Source organism: Clupea harengus, chromosome 15, assembly GCF_900700415.2.
Source record: "Clupea harengus chromosome 15, Ch_v2.0.2, whole genome shotgun sequence".
Classification (NCBI taxonomy): domain Eukaryota; kingdom Metazoa; phylum Chordata; class Actinopteri; order Clupeiformes; family Clupeidae; genus Clupea; species Clupea harengus.
Window position 1 is genome coordinate 25,586,199 of NC_045166.1, and position 24,917 is coordinate 25,611,115.

At 42.6% G+C, this 24,917-nt stretch overlaps 3 protein-coding genes across 3 annotated transcripts in view; 1 reads left to right on the top strand and 2 right to left on the bottom strand.

The window, feature by feature from the left end:
- Positions 1-740: 740 nt before the first annotated feature.
- On the bottom strand, positions 741-4,036 carry LOC116223783 (RAD51-associated protein 2). Its single transcript, XM_031581714.2, has 3 exons — positions 3,462-4,036; positions 3,310-3,387; positions 741-2,731 (listed from the first exon to the last, which is right to left on the bottom strand). The coding sequence occupies exons 1-3, from the start codon at positions 4,021-4,023 to the stop codon at positions 2,616-2,618; spliced, it is 756 nt and encodes a 251-aa protein (XP_031437574.1). The 5' UTR covers positions 4,024-4,036; the 3' UTR covers positions 741-2,615.
- On the bottom strand, positions 4,023-8,350 carry LOC116223697. The gene is made up of 3 exons (XM_042709887.1): positions 8,266-8,350; positions 4,216-6,870; positions 4,023-4,079 (listed from the first exon to the last, which is right to left on the bottom strand). Exons 2-3 carry the CDS (start codon positions 6,844-6,846, stop codon positions 4,023-4,025), a joined length of 2,688 nt encoding a protein of 895 aa, XP_042565821.1. The 5' UTR covers positions 6,847-6,870; positions 8,266-8,350.
- A 109-nt stretch (positions 8,351-8,459) lies between these two features.
- Positions 8,460-24,917, top strand: part of vsnl1a (visinin-like 1a) — a 28,657-nt gene continuing 12,199 nt past the window's right edge. The window contains exons 1-2 of the mRNA XM_031581565.2: positions 8,460-8,680; positions 13,436-13,602. Of these exons, the coding sequence (XP_031437425.1) occupies positions 13,441-13,602 (162 nt within the window). The 5' untranslated portion in view covers positions 8,460-8,680; positions 13,436-13,440. The remainder of the gene's footprint in view (positions 8,681-13,435; positions 13,603-24,917) is intronic.

Sequence of the window (24,917 nt, forward strand, 5' to 3'; positions counted from 1 at the left end):
TTTACCAATGCTGTACCCACACAGCCGCTGACTGAACACTGAGTCTCAGGTCAGAATTACACAGGCGCATCTGGAGTCCTGGTCACAAAAATTAACAATCCATTTGCTGAGGAACCACGTGACTGAATACAGTCCAAAGGGGAGACGTTCCTCACAAGCCTCTAAATACTGTGCCTTTGGGAGCCGTGGCGTTTATGAGAGTGTCATCTGCCTCTAGGCTGCATGTGGAACAACCCACAATTTACGGGTAACGCGACAACTTTTGCCTCCTGTCTGCTATAAATAGGCCCATAAAATGGGAAGCATATTTTAATTCCTTCAAACAGCTTAACGAGCAATATGCTCCTTTTGCCCTGTCGGTGCTATCACTACCCCATCGACCTGGAGATGAAATTGGTAGCACCCCAAAAGTGTATTTTTGTCTCTTTCGTTGGCAGTACAGAGAAAATTGTGATTGATCTAGGGGAAAACTCTCCCTTCTCCCTAGTACACATATACAAATAAAAGCCATTTTGTGAGAGTGGATGCTGCATTTCAGCTACCTCCATGCCCTTTCAGAGCAAGATTTCTTTAAGGTGAAAGAACTTGGTGAAATGCATAAATCAGACGTGTAAATATAAAACACAAAGCTGGTCACAGTAAAGTATGATTTGCTGGTTGCTGGTTTAGTGGTGAAACATATAAATCAGAAGTGAAAATCTAAAACACAAAGTTAGTCACAGAAAAGTATTAGAAGAATTGAAGAATCTCGCTACATGCAGATTAGTATGCTGATGTCTTGCGCAGGTTGGCTGAAAAACTAATATGTTATGGGTGACATAACAGACTCCAGGCAGCCTTTTTCTTTGTCTCTACAGATGTAAGGTCACAGTGTTCTCTCCAGTTCTGACAATCTCCACTACAAGGAATGTAGAGTGTAAAAGCTAACTATCGGGAAAAACATGTATGTATGTACCCTATGGAATTTCAAGGCCAAAACGTTTCTTTTTAAGCTATTCAGGTACAAGAGAAAAAAAATGTATTCTTCCAACATTGCGCAATTTATTCAGTACATACAGTAAAATTAGTATGTAGTATTGCCTCCATCACCCCTAAGATAATGCACACACAACGCACACAATCACTGGACCCTGCTTTTGTGCTTGTAGTTAGAAGAATGACGTGGTCGGCTAGCAGAGAGTAATTTCATAAGAACTTCAAAAAAGGCCTTCTGGCTCTGTCCAGAGCTTTGATGTCTTCAAAATCCGTGCTGTGCTCTCCCTTTCATGTCACAGAAGCACTTGATTGGTTTTTGGAGAAACCACCCAACCCTGACCACTAATGAAATAAGGTTTGCATAAGGACCGGAAAAAAAGGTGGCTGTTTGGAATCTCTTGACCATCAAAGCACACTAGACAATTTAACATTCAAGCATGGTTGAATACGGTTTCAATGCAGAGACAACATGAGATGTAACCATATCACATGGGAAACTATCTTAAATTACCTTCTTTGCATCATTTGTGGTGCAACCCCAGGGATCCATTTTAAAAGGATGCTGGGCAAACTCTGATTTTACTATTTTTTCATATTTATGTTTTTTTAAAGGCCAATACAGCTATTAGCATTTGGTGTTATGGTCTTTGGTTTGTTTCGGTGCACTCAGACTTCAAGAGGGCGCAGAGTATTCTTGTCCAAATGCAAATGACATCAATTCACTGAATGAAATTATGCAAGCAGATACCTTTCAGCTACCAGGATGTAATCGGGAGCCAAGAACCTCAATGATGCCACCATTCTCTACCATTTTCTGCCTCTCACACAGTTATTAGATATTGAGTAAAGCTCTTGTTTTGTTCCTGATGTTTTTGCAGGGATTCTTATAAAATAAATCCCTCCTGCAAGGAAGAACTTTTAGAAGTTACTGTCCTGATCTGTCAATGGCATAACAGGGAGCTTTTAAAATCTCTCTATCCCTGTCTCTCTGTGTCTCTATTCATATCTCCATGGGTGCTGCTATTATGACGCTGCTTGGTCTATTAAGAGAATGAGTCCACTGTTGATTTTTACATATTCAATCATCAATTAAAGCAGCAATACGCCAGTAAATATTCCCAAAAGCTTCAGGCTCATTGGACAGGCTGCATTGCCTTGAAAAGACATCAGTACTTGAAGTTTCTATTACCTGAGAACAAACTATAACCTGAGATGCTGTGCAAAGACAGTACAAAAATAGAGTTAAAATTATAAGGTTTTTAAAATAACGACCAACTACAGTGCCTACATTTTGTCTGGGCCGACTACCATGCAATTTTATGCTAATGAATAAACAGTATCAAACAAAATAGTGAGAGCCATGAACAATTCCAACTTAAATTTATAATTATGAAACGCGGTACCGAAGACCATATGAATAAATATATACCATACATTTTACAGTTTAAATATGATAGAGTGATGCTCATTCATAAATAGATTAAAAAGCATACCAGGTTTGGAACAAGGCCAAGCAAAAACAGGATACACTAATACTAATGCTAATACCTGCTCTAACTAGTGTCCATATGTAGGTCTGCAGTGTAAACACGTTGCCATATTTAATATCTGAACAGACCTCGCTGTGCCTCGGACTGTGCTTATTTCAGGTTCGGATGCAGCTGCTTTGTCCTGGCCTTTTTGGAGAGTCCCACACGGATTGGGCGGCTGCATGTTTTCAGAGGCTCCAGTCTTTTTGGTGATGACTCCACTTGTCCTGGGGGTGAGCACATATTTCTCATTTATGTTTTGCCCAAGAACATTGATTAAGGAAAACAAAAACCTTCACTATAACTGAGCAACTGTGAATAACACTATAAAAGAGCTTCTGTGATAACTTCCAATGTATTCAAATGTTGAACCTAAATAGCATTACAAATAATTGCTTCCTTATGGGAATAAGTCTTGCCAAGGGTGATTTGTTTAAAAGGATGTGATGTACATCACAAAGCAGTAATCACTGAATGTATAACAAGGTGAATTTTATTTTGAGTTTTTGAACGATGCGATTTATTGTGCAAGGAAAGCACTTAAATTACTTTCACATTAATGTACCAGATTCTGAGCAGACTACTGCGATAATGGGGATGTATCTCATTAGGGGCAGAATTTCAGGAAATATTATGTTTTTAAACACAGACTTACCACAGAGCACACAGTTAAACTTCCTCGCACCTCACACCTCGCCTTCAACATGTGATTAAGTGGGTTGCCTTATAATTTACAGGACTGCACAGACTATTCTTAGCAACACAATGAAAGTAAAGCTTGGATAAGTACCACTTAAAAACTCACTTTCACCAAGATGTCCGAGGAAAGGAAAAGACAGGAATGCAGGAGACCAGGGTTTGTAGTTGTCATCTTTTCTGAATTCTGGAAGGAAATTGTGCACATGGAATAACTGCACTTCTTATTTAAGTATAAATCAATAATGTAAAAAGATGTACCTTTGCTCTTCATGATGGAATACATAGAGTCCTCTCTTTCGAGAAGAGGGTGACCACTTTCTAGGGGGACCTCTTGTTCATAGTCAAGCTCTTTGAGGACATCTGAAGATTCTACCTCCACTTGTTCAACGTCAAGAATGTTGTCTCTTGACACGGTAACATCTTGAGATTTTGAGAATGGACTAGCGCAGGGTACACTGTCCTCTTTTCTTGACTCAGTAGGTACCTCATTTGACTCCTCTTCTTCTTGACCAATTTCAAAGTACATACACAGCTCTTCAATGACTGAGTCAAACATCTCTTTCATTTCCAACATAGGAACATCCTTGTCTGTGATCCTGTCTGATGGGCTGATGTTTTCTTCCGGCTCAAAGGGAGAGAAACTCTGTTGTGGAGAGGCCACCGGTAAAGAAGCAACAGTAATGCACTTTTGGCTTTCTTCTCCTCCCCATGTGGTTCCTCTGTCTTTTGAAAAACTAGCTGAGGTGACTGGACCATTGTCTTCATAATGTGATATTAGTTCAATTGTTTCGTCTGAATGATTCCTACTGTGTGTCAGCATCACAGGGCTATTATCAGGTGGAGAGTCCTCTCCTTCGAGAAGTGGGTGACCACTTTCTAGGGGGACCTCTTGTTCATAGTCAAGCTCTTTGTGAACATCTGAAGATTCTACCTCCACTTGTTCAACGTCAAGAATGTTTTCTTTTGACACGGTAACATCTTGAGATTTTGAGAATGGACTAGAGCCGGGTACACTGTCCTCTTTTCTTGACTCAGTAGGTACCTCATTTGACTCCTCTTCTTCTTGACCAATTTCAAAGTACATACACAGCTCTTCAATGACTGAGTCAAACATCTCTTTCATTTCCAACATAGGAACATCATTGTCTGTGATCCTGTCTGATGGGCTGATGTTTTCTTCCGGCTCAAAGGGAGAGATACTCTGCTGTGGAGAGGCCACCGGTAAAGAAGCAACAGTAATGCACTTTTGGCTTTCTTCTCCTCCCCATGTGGTTCCTCTGTCTTTTGAAAAACTAGCTGCGGAGACTGGACCATTGTCTTCATAATGTGATATTAGTTCAATTGTTTTGTCTGAATGATTCCTACTATGTGTCAGCATCACAGGGCTATTATCAGGTGGAGGAACTGAGTGAACATGTGTGACCGCAGCTGCAACCAAAGCAGTGGGTGAGCGATCAAGGAGTGGGCTGTTTTCAAGATCACTGTCGGGAGATATCTTTACTTTTTCAAAAGAGTCGAAACCCAGATGTACACAGTCAAAGAAAACATACCCAGGCAGTACTGGGCTCTCTTTTGTCACATCCTCAGTGGGAGTTGAGTGTGATCCAGGGACAACTGCGTCAGAGCACAACGTGAACACCGGCATGTCCTTGACGGTGAATTCATGTGAGGTGTCACTGTGGGCGACTGCATCAGTCACTTTCGCATTCTCCTCCCAAGGCAGTGTGACTAGTTGCTGCGAAGCTACTCCATCTGAGAGCTCCTCTGATTCCTCCTTCCAGTCCTCCGACTGAAGCTTCAATCTAATTTCACTCGGGGAAGGGCTACTCTTAAAAAACAAAAGCTTCTCTTCCATGGCCAAGATCCCGCCTGGGGATGAGCACACTGCAGCCTCCAATCTACTTTCATGATGGTCCATGGAGTCAGACACCAGACTTGCCAGCGCAAGTAAATCAGTTTGAGCCTCTACTGAATGATGGCTATATGAATCAGCAACTGCCTCTACACTGATGTCAAGACTCTCTGCAGGTTTGGTGAAGCTCACAAAAGCTTGTGAACCCTGGTGATGGACCCTCATTGTCTCCTCTGTGGTGGCTCCTTCCCCTGGGCGGCCATTAGTTCCGAGTAACGATGCATTTAAACTGACGTAATTAATCACAAGCTGTTCATCATCTTCAGATAGACTTCTCGGATTAAGTGCGATATTTAAGTTCTCAACGTCACTGTTCAAAGGTGACACAAAGGTACAGTGATCGTCAGAAAGTTCACATACCTCATCCCTAACAACAGGAGCTTCTGCATAGGCCTCAGGAAAGGGAGGACACTGAGCAGTGTCTTCCTCAAATGCTATGACGCCATTCAGTGTCACGTCAGACATGCTGTGCAAACTTGTTACAAATGTTGAATCACTGGTCTGAGAGTTCACCTCCGGTTGCTCGTGTTCAGGGATAATGTGACAATCTCGATCTGGTCCACTAACTTCATGGCCTGTGTCTATCTCAGTTACACCTGCCATGTCATTATACACATTGGCTGGCATCTGACTAAGGCCTGACTGTGCGGGTATGGCTGTGTATTCATCACACTTGCGCAAACCTTCGGCTTCAGCTGCTATGTCAGTGGAAAGCCATAGGGCTGCATTACTGGGAACACTGTGAGCAAGAGACGCATTGATCTTGGGATCATTACTTCCCAAATCACCACTTAATGTGACATCATAAGTAAAGATGGAGCCTGTGCTCGCATAATCAGCCATCTCCTCGTCACACATTACGCGCTCCTCGTTAACTTCAGCTTTTGTCTCTCTATCACAGGCATGTGCATTTTCTCTAAAAAGACTCTCGGGTCTATCTTGATTTTTCTCAGCTTCTCTGTGGCCTGATAGGGTCCCATAGGGGTTTACTCCAACATTAGAGGGAGACGAGGAGGACACGGAATGAGATGCCAGGAGAATCTGGTACTCTTCAGTCCTGTGCTCTCTATAGGCATTATCATAAAACTCTTGCTGAAATTCATCAATCGTTGAGACACTAATTTCAGCAGTAACACTGCTGTCTCTGAGGCCTGCATATGTACTCAGTGCACACTTTTCAAAGGCACTGGCATCCACATCATCACATGTGATGGGGCCCAAGTGAGATTTCACAACATCTTCATCACCCTGCAGGACACCTGGAGTTCCTCTGATCTGACCTATGACATCACTTTCAGTTTCCTCAGCACTAATAAGATCCAATGGGTGACTGGCAAACTCTTGACTGTGCACCTTACTATTCTCAGGCAACTCAACAATCTCTCTTTTCTCCATCTCGTCTCCCACTTTTTTTGTGATGTCACTTTCCTGTAAAGCATAGTGTGTCAAAGAACTACTTTCAGCAAGCAGTCTTTCTTGTTCAGCTTCAATGAGTGGCGTTCTGCAGTTGTTAGAGTGGAAAGGCACCTCTGCTGCCGGCTGGTCCATTCTGTCTGTGTCAAGTCTCATTCTTTTAGCTGTCGGTGGGGCAGTACTGTTTTCATCCTGAGATGAACTACCCACCTTGATATCACAGGCAGTACTCATTTCAGCTCGAGCAGAATCACCTTCCATGACATCAGAGCCTATTTGCCTTTGAGAAATGCTTCCAGTAATGCCAAAGATTTCCATTTCTTCAGTGGTGTTCAGTCATACCTGTAAATATTTCTGCCTTTAGTTTCTAGTCTATATTAAGCATTCCACCATCTATCACTCGCAAATCAAATCATTACATCATCCATCACTAACATGTGTTATGTCTTCTCTATCTTGATGTGACTTTTCTATTTAATTTACAAAACAAATGTAATTCAACATTTAACAAAAAAATAAAAATGTTCTGCAATTTATGGAACAATTTACGTATTTCCTTATGTTTGTCCTTTAATGGCCAATTTTCTCTGGAAGCAGAATAGCTTCTTAAAATTAAGCTGAATTTAGAATTTTTAAGTTTAAGTCGAATTTCCACCTATCATGGCCAACATTTGTGTCTCACAATATTCAGAAGAGAAAAACTTTCATGATTGGATGCTGGTGTTACAATTGTCCAAAATAATCGACCTGTTCTGCACTGGGGCTACTGTTCGCAGCCAGCTATCCTTAGTTACTTAGCTAACCTTATTCATCTCACTAGCAAAGAGCATTATGTGCCAGGTTATGTTACCTGTCCTTGCTGAAACACGTTGTTTTTCAAATGCTTTGATATCGCTGGCTGGTTCTGCCCAAAACCTCATTAACTTGTGTAATGTTTAACTATTAAGGTTAGTACTGTTAAGGATCCTGTAAGTTTGCCAATTTGCCACTTTCCCACAACAGCTATTTATGTTAACGCCATAAATTAGCGACATCTTGTGAGTTAGCTACAGAGCTATAACGTTTAACGTGTAACTTTATATCAGAGCTGTGGTAAATGTCTGGTCTTGGTCCGAGTGTGCTTGCTCCATAATGTTAGACAGGGAAATAACAGAAAGTATAAATAATATAGTTTATAGTTTATGTGAGCATTATTTGTATTATAATTATAGGTTACGGGGTACAAATTACTCGTTAGTTAGGGTGAACTAAGCTTGCCAACTAGATAGTTGTTTGGATGTCATTATGGTTTGCTAATTTGCTAACAAACACTTTCCTTGCTGAACACTTGCTGAACTTCACACATCCCTGACTATGTGACGGGGAAAGACAGCGCTCAGTTTGTTAAATGGTTTAAATAAATAAATAATTAATTTACATGGCTCTTACCATACAAGTGTTGACTGAAATACAAATCCTGGTACACTCCAAATGTCAAGTCTTCTTTAAAAAGAAGCAGTCAGTAGGCTAATGTTTTAAGGGCGCCAAATTATCAACAGAAAAGCTTCATAATCTATCACGCGCTGCAGGCTTAATAACTGATGAAAATATGCTCGAGCCAAGTGCACATCCATATAGTTTGTATAACAGTGTATGGCAGTAATATCAGGTCCTGGTTTTCATGTGTCTGTATTTACAATGGAAGCTATGAAAAACAAAGTCGTAATGGCACATTGAAGTCATTATAAAAACGCTCACATATTTGCAGTCCTGCTGAAAAGTTGGGAGGGTTCGTGTTGACTCTTGATAAACTGGTCTAATTGCTGATGTAATTTTATTTGCTAGGCAGAACGCACAAGATTCAGGGAGTAGGGAAGACTTGCGCAAACTCAAACGTGTTCAACGTTAAGCGGGTGGACCCCTGCAAAACAGACACACTGCGAGAGATACATCGGAGGTGATGCGCACGGTCTGAAACTGGCTTCCGTTCATTTTATCGTTTAGCGGCACATCATTTGCTGCGCCGAGCCCCAACGGTCTTTCCTGCGCCCTGACCTGGCTAATTTCTCCGTTCTCACCTCCAGACAGTGATATCGCAACGGTTGATAGATAAATACCCTACTGCTGCATAGAGCGCAAACCAGAACTCCACAACCTTCGCATACACGCAAAGGTAAGCCAATTGAAATCAAATCTGATAACTAAAAACTGGTTAACTGGTGAGAGGATTTAGCCTACATTATAGTCTGACATGGGATATCCTGTAGCATACAGCCATCTGCGTCGCGTCAACATCGCGTTTTAGCATAGTATTTTTATGAATAGCCTAGGCTACATCACTGTCATCAGATGTTAACGACTGATGCAAGCAAGTCCGTCTTGGCACATGAGGAATGTGTGGTGTGAGAAATTAAATATTTCACCATAACATCACACCGCGTTTTTCTTTTCATTTAGGATAACCAAATGAACTACCCACCATTTAACCCACGTAATATCTTGTGATAAACAATTAGTTTGATCTAGTTTCAGTATTTTGCCTGCGAAGAATCCAGAAGGAGACAAATAATCAAATAACACAATTTGGGGTAATAATGCGCATGTAAATGTTCTGCGCAGAAACATTCACAGGTTTGAGCGTGGTGTGATCATAAGGCGTAGAACTGTCTTCCTTCAGAAGTTAAAATCTGTCCTTACGTTGTAGTATTGCATTACAACTGACATTTGAGTATAGGGAGCCGCTCTCTCGTCTGCTCTGGCACGTTGATAATTTGGAATCAATTAATGGTTTCAAAACTGAAAATAGCCTACTGAGACAATGTTGTGAAAGGATAGGTAGAATAACAACAGCTTTGTTTTTTTTAGCTTTTTGACGTCCACTATTTTTGTTGCTCTTGTATCCTAAATCAATACTTTAAAATTCACTGTAATTTGAATGGCAGCTACAACTCTTCGCCAGAGACGTATGAGGCGTAGCCTATAGCCAATCGAAATGTTGTCAGTTTGTTGGAATATAGATATATAAGTAGGCTTTGTTACAAAATGACACTTACTAACAATGATAGTTTTCAAAGGTCACTACTCAGTGGAAAATGTAAATATGCGTGATGTTACATAATGTGTTAGTTCAGTCAGATTGCCTCAGTCAGTCGATTATGCGTTCAGCCACATAGTCTATGTGACGCATTGACATGGACCAAGTGAAGCTTATGGTAATGCTCGGTGATCTAGCAAAAATCAGTACAGCACCTCTTACTTTAAACTGCGATGTGTTGAATTCTTAAGCTTGATTGCTCTGATCTACCTTCATCTACCCTACCTTCTTAATAGCGATGCATAGCGTGTTCTTTGCTGTTACTTTTTTGTGTCTTTGTTTGTGTTTATCCTGTGGCGTGTACACTGTGGCAAATGTATCTTATGAAAGATTGAAAAAACATTTTCAGCTTTTAGTCACAGGAGCAGAGTTTTTGGGCTGTACTTAAGTGTTGCACACCACTGGGTTTTCTTTTGTGGTCTGAAAGTAGTTTTCCTCTCGCCTCACACTGCAGCTCTGCATGGACCACTGATGCCTTCTTCATAATACCTAGATCATGTGTGCAACTTAGCACAAAGGACCCTGATAAAGACAAAAACAGTACGCATTGCATTGGATGTTGGCTCTATGTCACAGTTAACCTTGCCTGAGAGACATGGATGTTGATTGGTTGATACACCTTGATGTGGGTTGCCATTGGTCAGTGGGCCAATGACCAAATGGAATAGGTCTAACCCCCACCCTTGTTGTTTTTCACCCATCCCCACAAAAATGGTCCAGACATTTCTATCCAAAAAGCACACCCTGTAGTGGGCTGGCTCTTAATTGGTCCCTGTCTCGTAATTAGCTAATTGTAATAACTTGGCTGTCATAGTCTTGGACAAGTGGGGTGGGGGATTGGTGGAGGGGGCAGCGCCAAGCATAATAATCACCATCCCATTAGATTGGCCATGGAGTGTTGCCCTTTAACTCTTTTGCATGGCAGGTGGGCTACAGGGAGTCATGCCAGCTGGGCACAGATGCCCATTAAAGGCACTCATGACCAAGCCACTCTTGTTTTATAAATGCTCTAGTTCATACGCATGAGGCCATATGAAACTGGTTGTAATAGCTACCATTCACTAGCTGTCTTTTGGACAACAGAGCATGCAAGTAACAACACACCCTACCTAAGCTACACACCGTTTACGTCAAGATGTCGGAGTTTGATGTGTTCTGGATGCAATATGTGTCCTTGTGTCCCAGATCCACACTACAAGAATACATCAGATGATCATGGAGATAGGATTGGCCTGGTTTTACAATCCTTGAAAATTGCTTCTGTCACCCATCAATCTGTTGGCATGTATAGCAGTAGACCTATACAGTTCAACCTAATGACATTGTGGGTATTAGGTTGGATTTTTATGGAATTACCAAGGGACTATAGCCCTGTCTATCTGGGGTTTGTGTGCAATGGCATGAGGCAGGTTATAGAGTGCATGTTTCTCAAAGGTGGATGGCTTGTAGGGAGGGGGTAATCCCAAAGGACAGTAGGCGTTTACTGCAGTCTCACACACCGAGGAGCAGAGGGGCTGGCAGCCGTTCACCAAAGCCTCTGAGTGTGTGTGTTTCTGCCGAAGTCAGTTCTCATTTCTAACAACGTAGTGTCACATTGTTACTATTTTTTTCCCCCCTTTTGGCACCAAACACAGACAGTAAAACTCCCCGTGCAATATCGTCTTTTTTCTCCCTTTTGTCTTTAGCGCACAGGATATGACACAGATGGCATTGAGGCATGTTCAGGCAGTTTTGTTTTTTATAACCCTATCTCTCTTGGGCTCAGTCGTTACAGAATAGCATAAAAATGCAGGCTTAATTCCACTACCACTGTTCTGTAGTCTTGAGGGACTGGGGATGCGTGCAGGAGAAGGCCATGAGTTACTGTAGGCTGCTCAGCGCAGGATGTGTCATGTTTTAATGAACTATGTAAAAATCACATCACCCCCCCCCCCCCCCCAAAACACATACACACACTCACACACACACACACACACACACAGACACACACACACACACACTCACACAATCCTGTGGTCAGGAAAAGTCAAGCGGAATAGGCAGACACATGATGGTACTCATTTGCTTGACGATAACGGTAAGACAACTGTTCATATTAAGGACTGTGCCGGAAGCGGCGCGTAGCTTGAGAAGAGATTACATATTTGCAGCAAACTGATTCATTTAAGATTTTTAAAGGGTTTGGATGCTGGCAAAGAATTGCATGTGTTTCTACAAGCATCTCTCTCTGGGTCTCTCCTCTCTTCTCCTCGAAATGTATCACCCATTTGGCTGGCTTATTAAGTATTTGTGTCATGAAAAAGTAAAGAGAAACATTTTTCTCTGATGAAAATGTAATGTTTTCCCTCGCAGCAATTAAATCCCCTTATCCTGAGAGTTATGTTGACGTGCTGTTCATTTGTCAGTGTCTGGATGGAGGCCTAAATTAATTGTAGTGAGTGACCTTTATGTGCAGATTTACTGTTGTTTCACATCAGCCTCTGCTTTGAGCGAATCGCTTCTTTTGAGATAAACTCTGCGGGCACAAATTCTCCCGTCATTCGATCAGAACCTAGCAAACTGCAGATGTGTTTTTCTCCCTTTTTTCTGCTTGCTCTTTCTCCTCTTTTTTTATTTTCCTCTCTCTTTTTCTCAGCTCACTCCATTTTGTTTTTCTCTTTTTTTTGTTGTTGTTGTTGTTGCATATTTCACAATCAGTTCTGGCAGAGGATCCCATGTTGTTTCGATCTCTCGGTCTGTATGTAGCTCTGGTTTTGTTCTTTTGTTTTGTATTCATGTTTCAGTAATTATGCAGCTAAATAAACAGCACTGTCCTGCCTGTGACGCAGTCTGTGATGGAGGTCCACAGGGGTGTGGAGCACACAGCTGCAACCTGCACTGATAAGCAAGCATACACACACACACACACACACACACACACACACACTTACAAACACATGCACAGAATTATGCATGTTACACACCCATGCGTTCATACAGACACACACATATACAGACACACACAGAGTCTGGTATTAGGTTGCCGTTACCTGAAACAGGGCCAAGTCTTTTCAGTTTATTGATGTTGAAATAGGGAATGGAGGTCTAACTTATAGTCATCACGGCCAGTGAAGTGTGCGTGTGTGAGTCATAGATTGAGTGTGTACAGTATGTAGGTCTGCCTTTGTTTCTGAACGCATGTTATGGTGTAGAACCTACACCATAACATGCGTTCAGAAACAAAGGTAGGTTATACCAAATTATTTTTTTATGTCATGTGTTAAAATGACCCAAATATGGGTATGCAGAGAACTAGTTCTCAATGGCGCCCATAAAATGCTTGACGTGTACCGTACCGCCCATATTTTGTGTGTGTGTTTTGGCAGTATAGTGATCGCTGACACCTTTCCCATTTACCCTTACTCTTAGCAATCAGTGCTGTGGTAACAGTAGTAAGATATGTAGCGAGGGTTACTGTTGATGACAGGTGGTAACTTAAATACTGGCTGAGGGTATTAGCGATGAAAAATAGTCTCTCTTGCTTTTCCTTAAAGAAGCCAAGAAGAAGCATTTGTTTCGTGTGAACAAGCTTTATTATTTATCAGCAGTGAGTAACAGAGGGAAGATAGTAAAAGATGGTGTGGTGCTAGACTTTAGCTTAATCTACAGTGCAGTATTGGTATTAATGCTATGGGATGTAACGTGCGTGACATAAGTGGAAGTTTCTTGTGTGTGTGTGTGTGTGTGTGTGTGTGTGTGTGTGTGTGTGTATGTACATAACACCATTCCCTAGCCATCCATCTCTTCACCTACTTATTTAAATTGTGTGGCTTGTTCCCTTTCCCTGCCCCACAGACACGATGGGGAAACAGAACAGCAAGCTGACCCCTGAGGTGATGGAGGACTTGGTGAAGAGCACAGAGTTCAACGAGCACGAGCTCAAACAGTGGTACAAGGGTTTCCTAAAGGACTGCCCCACCGGACGCCTCAACCTGGACGAGTTCCAACAGCTTTATGTCAAGGTAAAGCTACCTTTTGTGCTTGTGTGGTGTGTGTGTGTGTGTGTGTGTGTGCAGGCACATGCCTGCCAATCACTAATGCCAGCTTCAAGTCATCGCTACCTGCTTCTTGTATTTTGAGTTTTTCATTTTTTTTCTGAATTATTGTCCATTTTGTAGGTCAGAAATGTGGTATATTTTGGGGATTATTTAATATTCATATTAAGGTAAGATGTATGGCACTTCAGGGCTCCCTGAAGCATTCTCTTAGACTATCAGTTTTTACTCAGGATCAGAGATCACCAGCTGCCTCTGCTGATCATTTTTTTTTTGTGTCTAACACCATGTTTTTTTTTGTTGTGAAACTCCATTCAGTGGGACCCTTGACAGCTAGATTCAATTTGGTGTTAGTCCACCATAAATGCCAAGAAATTGTCTCCTAGAAAAACGTAGGGATCTAGGTTCAGAGCTGATTCATGGACAAATACGACCCTGATCTGGAGCTGCTGCCAGGGTATCCGACTTATCCGTCATTGCTGAACCTCTGGGCCTGCCACAACAGCACTGTGCTCTTTTGAAACCTGTCTCGTCAGCCACTGTGTTGTCTGTTACCGTGCTACTCTGGCTGGAAGATCCGCTCAGCACAAAACAAACGCTCTGATAATCTAAGGCAAGGGGGATGTGGAGGAGTGGATTTTGGCGGCCAGTCGCTAAACCTGTTAGAAATACATCCCGTTGTGTTTCCTGGCAACGGCATATCACTGATACGGTTTTATTTAAATCAGAATGTGAAGATAGCAAGGTAATGGATAGCCTGGCTTTTGTAGGCCAGGTTGCCGATTGGACAGAAGGATATGAATGAAGGTCTGTATTCTGTCACCTACAGAGAAGATCATTCATGACATTAGGGAGTAGCCAGAACTGACGAGGTATTCATGGGTATTTGAGTTTTTTAGCGGAAAGTGTCATGGGTTGCAGTGAAAGGGTCTGTGCATGTCTTTGTAATAGACTCTGGGGGTAACCAGTCTCCTCATCCAACTGAAGCTTTTGCCTTGCAGAATTGACTGCTCTTGTTCAGTTAAATATTCCTTAAACTAATCAGAATTCTATAATCTCAATTTTAAGTCAGAATGGCTTACTTGTGCATTCATAGATGTTGAATAGTAGAGATTGGTTACAAGCACGTTACTCTAGCATCTTGCTTTGGCTGTGCCTAATAATGCTTTTTCCTACGGATAACATTCAGCTCTTTAATTAGCGCATGAACGGTCATTGAGTGAACACATCAAACACAATGCATTATGGATGTGGTAACATAGTTTTTTTTCCCACATCTTTGGAAATTTGACAAAAAGCAAACTATTGCAGGATAGTAGATGGTTTACTCTATTCTATTGTATTACTATGTGTTCTTTGTTCCAAATGTCTTTTAGCCACATGAAACACGGCAATATAAACATCCATTTAAACTTTTCATTTGAGTTTGTGATAGACACTTAGGTATCATAATAAGCTAGTTAGATGATTTTATTGCCTGAGTGAGTCGTTTTTCATTATATCCTGTCATCATGACTAATGTGAAGGACATGACAACATGACATGTCAATTGATATTTGTCTTTAATATGACAAGGGAAATATAACTCTAAGTGACAACTATAGTAAGATATGAATAATTCTTTTAGATTATGAATATTTCTTCACACTGAGAATCCTATGATTGTTGTTAAAGCTGCAGTGTTCAATGGATTGTTTGTTGGTTTCATCTCTTGTGTTTTGTGTTTTTTCATGGAAAGCGTATATATCTTTGTCTTGTTTTGTATTTGCCATATCTCTGTAATGAGTATAGAGATCCCTTGAGTGTGTATTAGCAAGCTGACAACTCAGTTGGCCCAGCCATGTTGTTTTATCTTAAACTGTATTGGTAACATCTAATTTGAACTGCCCTTGTGTCTGATTGAGTAATTCCTGGGTGGTTTTCAGTGGTGGGTTTGCCTCCGAAACAAAGTATAATCAATGGTTTGGAGGAACCACAAACATAATGGCTGCCAGCATTGCAAAAGGGGTCTTCACTATGATAATCAATGTTTTTCTAATTGGACATGCAAGCTTGTGACCAAGGGAAATAAAACAGGCCTCACTTAACTACATACTGTACATATTTCTGTGGAAGCACCCATGCACACACATTTCATCTTTTAAAAGAGGCGGCTACTGAACTGTAATCATTTCTTTTTTTGTGTCATTTCTGGAATCTGAATTATTTTATTTAAATGACTCCCTAAAGATTTTCATTTTATTTCCACATGAAATCCTACTGACTAGAGGAGAAAATCAGTTAATTGTATGTGTGTGTGAATGTGCGAGATAGAGAGGGAGAGAGTCAGTGTGTGTGTGTGTGCGTGCGTGATTGTGAGTTCATGTTTGCATGTGTCAGTATGTGTGTGAGTAATGTGTAACTGTCAGTGTCAGTGTAAAAAGTCTGTTTTGAAGCTATGCGTTAAAGTTTTCACAGCAATACATCAGCCTGTCATATTTCATCCCTGCATCGGGACATCAAGCGCTCGGGGAGCCATTTGAGTGTGTGTGTGTGTGTGTGTGTGTATAGGGCTGGCACAGGTCCTGGGGATGTTCTAGCTGTGTCAACACTGATAAAGAGTCATGTAATGGACTTAAGGGTCTAGCTCTGCTGAGCGATGCCTTTAGCACCGGAGCTGAGCTGTCAGCATCAGACAGGCCTCACTTTACTCCTCATGTGGTGTAGAACATGCCGGAAATGTGATGCCGCCACCTGCTAAACCTCAGATATAATCGGGACTCAAATGACCCTGTGATTGTAATTATGCTGGTCTGAATGTAAAAGTAACAGCTGAGGGATTATGTAAACCATGGTCTAATTTCCAGAGAGCTTTAAAACCTATGTAAACTTTTGAAGTCTAAATCACATTAGTTCTCATGAGGCTAGTTATTTGTTTCGTTCTTTTGGATCAGTGCTTCTCGGAGGATGCCTATTGTTTGTTGACATGATGAGTCACAGTTTGGGTCAACTCCAGCAAAACAATGAAATGCAAAAGATTTGTTTCAGTGCAAATGTGTAAACACTGTAGCTCAAATTCATTATTCTTGTACAAGAGTAATATCATGCCTGTCCACACTTGAACACTGGAGGGAATCTCATCTGCATGATGTCAAAATACAAATTACTACATTGAGGCATTCAGACTCCATGGGGAATCTTTTCAAACTCAGCCTAGATTTAGCTTGACCATTTTCATGATGACTCATAGGTGACTGTTAGTTTCATGTGGAGGTCAGAGCAAGAGATCTACCGTACCAAACAAAATGACTTTTGAAAGAGCATTTTCAGGCTGGATGAAAATGCAGAGGCATACGAGATTGTTTTTTCTGTTGGTTCCGTAGAAGAATACATTTTCATTGCTCTGTCGTTAATTACGTTTGATGTGGAACTGTTAAGGGATGTAGGGGTGAATTTTAATGAGGTCTCGAGTGTTAGCCAAACATTAATGTGAGCAGGGTTGGCATGGAAACCGGTGATGGTGCAGATCCGCTGAAACGCTGAAGACTGGTCAGGGGTGATGGTATTGATTTCTGAGTGTAATGAGCAATGGAGCCAGGACTTACAGCATTGGGTGTAGCCCATACATGCTGTCCCAACTGTTGTAACAGAGGAAAGAGCCAGTGTATTGTCAATATCATCTGGTGACATAAGAGTTCCCTCTCTACACATTGACAAGCATATACACACAACACACACACACACACACCTGATCGAACCCCAGAGATCTGACGACAGGGTGTGCTGACCTAGATTGATGCAATGCATTCTGGTCCAGTGCCCTGAGTTGCTGCAGGCAGCTGTGAAAAGGGTGCTGGTCCTTGCCATGGTGGTCATAATTCTCCATGATGGTTATGATTTTCCGACCAAGACGGCGCCTTTTTTATTTCCTTTACAAAGTATAGGGGAAAAAAAGCAGGCCTATTTTGTAGAGGGGAACAATGCAAGAGAAATTTGCCAATAGAAGTTTCCCCTACAATGATTCCAATTTGTTTCAGAAATCGAACCAAAATCCAGATTATTGTCTAGTAGTTTTTTCCCCCCTTTAATGGAAAACAAGAGTTTCACTCCTCTTTTTTTGGGATTACTATGGGTGGATATGTCAGTTAGTTAGTTAGTTATGGCTCATTTGAATCTGCCACTGATGCTCTGTTCATTAAAAACAGCCTCAGAGTGACTGTGTGTTCTTCTCTGCTTGTGTTGTGTGTGTTGGAGGCTGAGCGCAGATGTCTGGGCCGATCAGGTGTTCGTATTGAACGAGGTCCCAGCGAGCCCGCTGTCTGTGTGCACTCGTGTGTAACCCGTCACCCTCATCACAGAGAGCATGAGAAAATACACAGATGCGGACAGACAAACACAGACACAAAACTACATACAGCGTATGTACAGCGTATGAACAGATTATCACACACTTCAAACCAACACACACAAAAAAAGACATAGCCGCGGAACTCAGCCAGGCGGAACCAAGTCCATTTCACCATGCGCTGCTGTCAGGGATGCTGCAGTCCTGTGGGTTTTGCTAACGAGTCTCACCTGCTTACATTGGCACGATCAGGCAGGCATCTTGTGAAATCACATGAGGAACACTTCTTCAAGCTTTAAAACACCAACTATGGCTTACCTGAAATTGGTCAACTTAAACTGAACTCTGCCTCTACCTGGAAGCTAGGTGATTTTGGAAAATACATGTAGTCATAGAAATACACTGTGTTTATTTGTAAATACGCCTTAGTAACAAAAATATGAACATGTAAAAGTCAGTTGAACTTAGGGTTCACTTAGGGGTCACTTCCTGCCTGAGGAGAGCCTTATTGTGTGCAGGGAGTCTGAACACTTCGCACAGTTTTAAGCTTGTTGTGGCAGAGGGAGGCAGCAGCAAACAGGTAGAGAGAAGGAGAGTGTTTTCTCCATCTGACCTTTAGAGCCATTATCCTCCCTCCTCCTCCGCATAATGCCAAATGTGGAAATGTGTGACCAGCGTCATTTAGGCCCTTTCGCGAAAAAGTCATGCATGCTACTGATGGGCTAGAAAAATCTCGCTTTGTCTTTCCATCTCTCAGTGTCTCTCACCACTGTCAGCACTATATTCTAGGTTTGCTGAAGAAGTACCTGCATAACACCTCCTTTCCTAACTTGTACTTCTACTAGTACTTAACTTGCACTTAAAGTCGTTACATTCCTGCACCTTTTTCTATTTCTTATGTAAAATAGTATTTATTGTTAGACTAGGTCTCTATTGCTCGTAGCTTGATTGTTCTCTCCCTTGTACGTCGCTTTGGATAAAAGCCTTTGCTAAATGACTTAATGTAAATATATAAAATGCATGTATCATGGTGATAAAAAAAACTCACATCCCTTGGAAGTTTTATAATCAACATGAGTTGTGTGTGAGGGCCAGACTGTGTTTGAAGGTTTGGCTGACATATGGTAAGTTGTTCTATAGAGTTCTGGTTGTATGACGTATGGGTGAACATTGCGTGTGTCAGAAGTTGGGTCTTTTCTATCAGATTGAAACATCTGCTGCTACAATTGTGCTAAATATGACTGTCTGACCTTTGTGTCTGCTGAACTGAAGAGGTGTCTGCCATTTGAAGTGGCAAGGGATTAATTCGGAAGCGAAATCTCTTTAGGTTAATTACGTGAAGGATCTATTAGTTAAATGACAGCAGGGAGTGTCGGTGAAGGAGTATAATTCAATGTCAGGCAAGGTTGTTTCCTCCACACGGAGCATGAGATGTTTCAGTAATCAATAGGATGCCATTTCATTCTCTGATGACAGTAAAGGGGGGCGGGGGGGGGGGGGTAACCTCTACTGGATGGGGTCTTACCTTGGGAATTGTTCTGACTCATAGAAAATCTTAACTGAGTCTATGGTCTGATCTTGTTTGTTTGGGGCCATGTTGGGTTAAGGTCCCTGAAATCACTGTGATGGCAGGCAGCTGTGCATTATGATAGGCAGCTCCGATCGCCAGGGTGATGGAAGCACCAACCGCCCCCCCCCACCCCCCACCTCCCTTCCCCTTACTTCCCCTGATCCTGTGACTTCCTGTGACTTCCTGTGACGTCCTGTGACATCATGGCAGAGAAGAGTTGAGTGGAAATAACGAGCTGTGATGTTTCTAAAAGATTAGGTCAGCAAACATACAGCCAAACAGAGACACATGTACACACAGACACATACACACCTCATACACACCCAAAACACACATAGACATTCTTTCTCAAATGCAAACCGAGACACAGATCTAGTCACTCGCACACTCAAACACATGTACACAATAAAAAATATAGGACACACACACACAGAAACACAGCTCAGATACACCACGCTCTCACACATGGAAAACACAAACACACACAGGCCACTCCCTCCACCCAATGTCACATCAAGGTCTCCCACTAAGTCTAGCCGGCCGAGGCTGGGTGATCTATGGCTGCAGGCGGCGCGTCAAGTTTGTCACAGTCAGATGACGCTGCTCCGCCCCTTCCCCAACCTCTACGCGAGAGCCCCACCCACCTTCCCTGCTGACACACACACATACACACGACACACTCATTCAGATCCCCACACACACTCTTCCTACACAGTCATTTGCGAGAATCCATTCTGCGCTCCCCTGCTTACACTGCAGGAAGAACGAGGAGGAGGATGGTGATGGTGGAGGAAGGACCAGTCAAACACACAAATTGCTCTCAGCAAGTCAGAGCTGCCGTGTGTAAACCTTCGAGTGGTTCATGATTTGATACTTGGAATAATGTCTCTCGCAAACACTTGTTCTGCCTTTAGCTCGTGTGGTTTTTGCAAGAGCATAGATTATGCAAAGTGATTTCCGGCTGCACTAGCATTTTTGTCGGGGAAATGTAACATATTACCCCATTGGAGCGCTAAACTGGCAGTTATAAAACGCCATTTATATTTTGTCCGCGGGCTGCACGAAAACAATAATCGGTGCCTTTTTTTTCTTCCACTGGTTTAATTATTTAAAATCTCTGGGCTGTGAGTGCAGGCTCAGCCCTGGCTCTAGTTCTATGGCGGGCTAAAAAGCTTTTTTACGTAATGTTGTGCCGCTCAATGCAGCGTTAGCAGCCAGTCTCCCCCACGGGCACTCAGGCCTTTCGCACTCCATACAGAGTAGAGTAGAGCCAGGGGACTGTGCTCTCTCTTCTCTCTTCTCGTCTCTCATCTTTTTTCATGCTCTCTTGCATTCACTCTTCTCTGCTTCTCTCACTTGTGTCTTCACGCTTTGCACCTGTGGTTTTGTCTCCTCTCCCTTCTCCAACCTCGCTTTTTGTGTGCTCGTCCCTCCTAACATGCATATACCCCCTCCTGAGCTCTCACTCCTCTTTTCTCTCCTCACCTCACCTCAACTTTCAACTCATCTCTCTCTCTTGTATCCCTCTCCTTTCATATCTCATTCCTCCTCTTCTTCCCTCCCCCTTGTCACAACATCTCAACTCTCTTCCCCTCTCCTCTCGCTTCCTCCTGTTTCTCCTCCTACCTCTAATTTTCCTCTCACCTCTGTGATCTTCCTACATCTCTCTCTCCTCCCCATTCCCACGTATCCTTTCACCCCCCCATCTGTGACAGCTGCGTGATGGAGGGATGAAGGGCTGATTAAGATGCTTTTTTTCCCTCTCCTCCTGTCACTCCTTCTCCTCCTCCACGTGCTTAATGGAGCCGAAAACACCCCTCCCGGACCCACATAGACCCCAGGTCCCCTCATTACTCCTCGTCCCCCTTATCTCCTCACATCTCTTTCATATCTCCCAGGCCAGTGGTGGCTCTGGGGCAGATGTTAGGGAGGGTCCCCTGCTTGGAATTCGGCTCCTTCTTCGCCTCGTGTCGAAGCGTCCTTGAGCCAAACCCACAAATGCCCCTAGCAGCAGAAAATAGCTCCCTGCATGGCAGCCTTCAGTATTTGTTGCTAGATGCAACGCGTGATTTGAGGAGCGCTTTGAAGATTCTTGGAATAGCAAAGTGCCCCCTGCCCCCCCACATCCATCCAGAAAAACAAGCCACCAGCCAACATGGTGAAAGCAAAGCTTTTAATTTGCGGTTGATATTGCAATTTATGACATTTTTATTTATTTTTTATTCATCCGAATAACTATCCTATCCATGAGATGAGTCATATCATGTGCCGTAGCGCGTGATGCGCTTACCTCCCAACACTAATATAATGAAAAACACCGACATTTGAAAGGGTAATCTGTGTCTAAGAGACCTGCGATTAGCAGAGAAATGATGACGAATGTCTGAGGATATTAAGCACAGTCATCTATGAGCTGGCAGTTTATTTATTCCATGAGTCACCTCAGCATGCTCACATGATGTTACACACTGCTGAACCTCGTCTGCAAGGGAACAGTGTTAACCACCGTTTCCAGAGCATTGATATAGAACAGCGATTCAACTTTTTTTTGCCCAATCTTCTTCATAGGTGTCCCGTTATAGAGATATTAATGGACACCTTCCAGCCAAATCAGAAAAATAGTATTTCTCATCTCCAGGGTATACATTCCATTCATTCTATATATTCTGTTTATTCCTGAGCGCTTCCAGTAGGTTTTCTCAGTTAGACCTTCCTCCCTGCACTAGGCCCCGACCCCAAAGGAGGACGCCCTCCCATCACACGCCATGTCGTGGGCTTTGGGCTATGCCATGTTAAGGCTCTGACAACACAGATGCTTTGAGTCTTGCTCTAAATCAGTGGTTCTTAACCTGGGTTCGATCGAACCCCAGGGGTTCGTGGAGTCACCCTCAGGGGTTCGGCAGGGGTCAAGACACACACAGTATAGCCCGGTTCACACTAGCAATGTTGGGTCGTTTTTATATATACCTATGTTTTGAAGAAATCATATTTTATTTTTCCAATTACGAAGGGTTCGGTGAATGCACTGATGAAGCTTGCAGGGTTCAGTACCTCCAAAAAGGTTAAGAACCACTGCTCTAAATGCTTCTACGTCTCCTCAGTGGAAGACGTGCAACACCACGGATACACTCCGGCACCTGCCTGCTTGCTGTCTGTCTTGTCAGAATTGATGAGGGAGGAGAGGGAGAAAAAACAGGTGTACAGTAAAATGCTGGGAGAGCGAAGCAGTGGGTGGTTGTCATTTCCAGCCAAAGAATTGTGGAAAGCGCCTCTGCAGGGTGGGTGAACAGACTGAGCACAGCCAGTCCTGACAGTCCTGTGTTTTTAATTTGCTGGTGGTAGCTTCAGTTAAGAGCAGCAATACGGAGTTCTGTTCCAAAACTAGTAAGCTATCTAACTAAAAGGCATGCAAAAACCTTGCAAACACAACCAACAGCCCAGCTGACACTGATAGAAGCTTGCCAACACACTAACTGGTGTCTTTTGGCAGTATAGCTGGCAATGTCATGCGTGTAAAAGCTTTTCTTCCATTTTTGCAGGGGTTACACAGAACTACATAGGGCACATCTTGGATGGCTAGTGGGGAAGATACAGGTGTTTATATGTCCTTCACATGACCATATGCTATAAAAATGAATTTGAGGCTGGTACCAAAACTAGTTGCCTATAAAACCATACCTCAAAAAGTGTCAAATTGTTGCATAGTGTTACTTTAAGAGCAACTTCTTGGTTGTATTTACATTTACATTTAGTCATTTAGCAGACGTTTTTGTCCAAAGCGACGTACAAGGGAGAGAACAGTCAAGCTAAGAGCAATAAAAACCTGGTGTAACAATAAATATTACTTTACATAAGAAATAGAAAAAACGACATAGAAAGAAAAAGAAGTGCAGGAATGTAACTGCTGAAGTGCAGGTTAAGCACTAGTCAAGGGGCCAGTTAGGAATGGAGGTGCTCTCTGAAGGGTTGGGTCTTGTATATGATGAGTGAAGGAAGAAACGTGTGTGTTGTTTAGTATCCTGTGGTAGACGGGTGGAAGATGGTGAGGCCATGGGTAGTTGTTGTTTTGCAGATGTGTGTGGAGGTGCTCCCCTGTGTGTGTGTGTGTGTGTTTGTGTGTGTGTGTGTGTGTGTGTGTGTGTGTGTGTGTGTGTGTGTGTGTGTGTGTGTGTGTGTGTGTGTGTGTGTGTGTGTGTGTGTGTGTGTGTGTGTGTGTGTGTTGGGAGGTGATACTGCCGACTGAGTGCCGGGCGCTGAGTCAGAGAGCTCGGCCAGCCCTCTCGCTATCTCCCTCTGATGGTGGTGCGTTGCTGTCTTGTCTACCAGGTTGAGGGGGTCCGCCTCGTCGCTGACATTAACCTAGGGAAAAGCAAACATGTGCACACACACACATACACCCACAAAAACACATACACTCACTCACATGCACACACACATACACACCTCCAAACGCACACACACTCATAGTCATTATTTTAAGATGAAAGAATCATTAGATTCTGTACTTTAACAAGAAGTAACAAAATAAATCATGTCATGCCATGTACTTGAAAGATGGTCACTGCTTGCAAATCCAATGCTTTACCAAGTACTAATTACAGTACCAGTTCCTGCGAAGACTGTCTGTATCTGCCAGAACCTTTGGCACTTTGGCTTTTCTGAGAACCTTTGGCGAGTGATTACATGTACACATGCACATACGCACACACATACGCACACACACAAAGCCATAATTGCTGGCTTGTTTTACTTCATTAATTGCTTGTTTGTTGCACAACAGTTGTTCAACAGTCACACATTTAGCCTTGTGAAGAAGGTCGTTTGATCTAAGTTGTTTAATTACCTCCTGCTGGATTCGGTTTTACTTGACTGTTAGACTTAGATTCTGATGTTACTACTGAACTATCTTCATTCACCTTCATTCATACTTAACCTTTATTTTTAGTCACAATATTTGTCATTTGCTATGATTCTCAGTCTTCTTATTCTTTGAATCTGTTCCTGTTGAATGCATGTGTTCACTGATACCTTTAAAGCTACATGTGACATGTCGCTGTATTTATTTAGCCACTTCATAAACCATGACTGCCTGACAGATATTGCATTTGCCACTCTAATCATTCTGTGGACACTGGCTGAGCCTAAAGAATCTTCCCTGCTTCAGACAATATTTCAACCTCTCTCCTCACCCGACCTTGAGCAGTGCACCAAACAGCATACAGGACAACCCCCCACACCCAAAGCCAACAATAATGCTACCCTCCACCTACAAAACTGACCGCCTCCACCTCATCCTACACACATGCTCTGTTCATGACAACCCACACAAAACCCCCCTTACAGAGGAATATTTATTAGCCAGCGCACCAAGGGCTCTATGTGTGACAG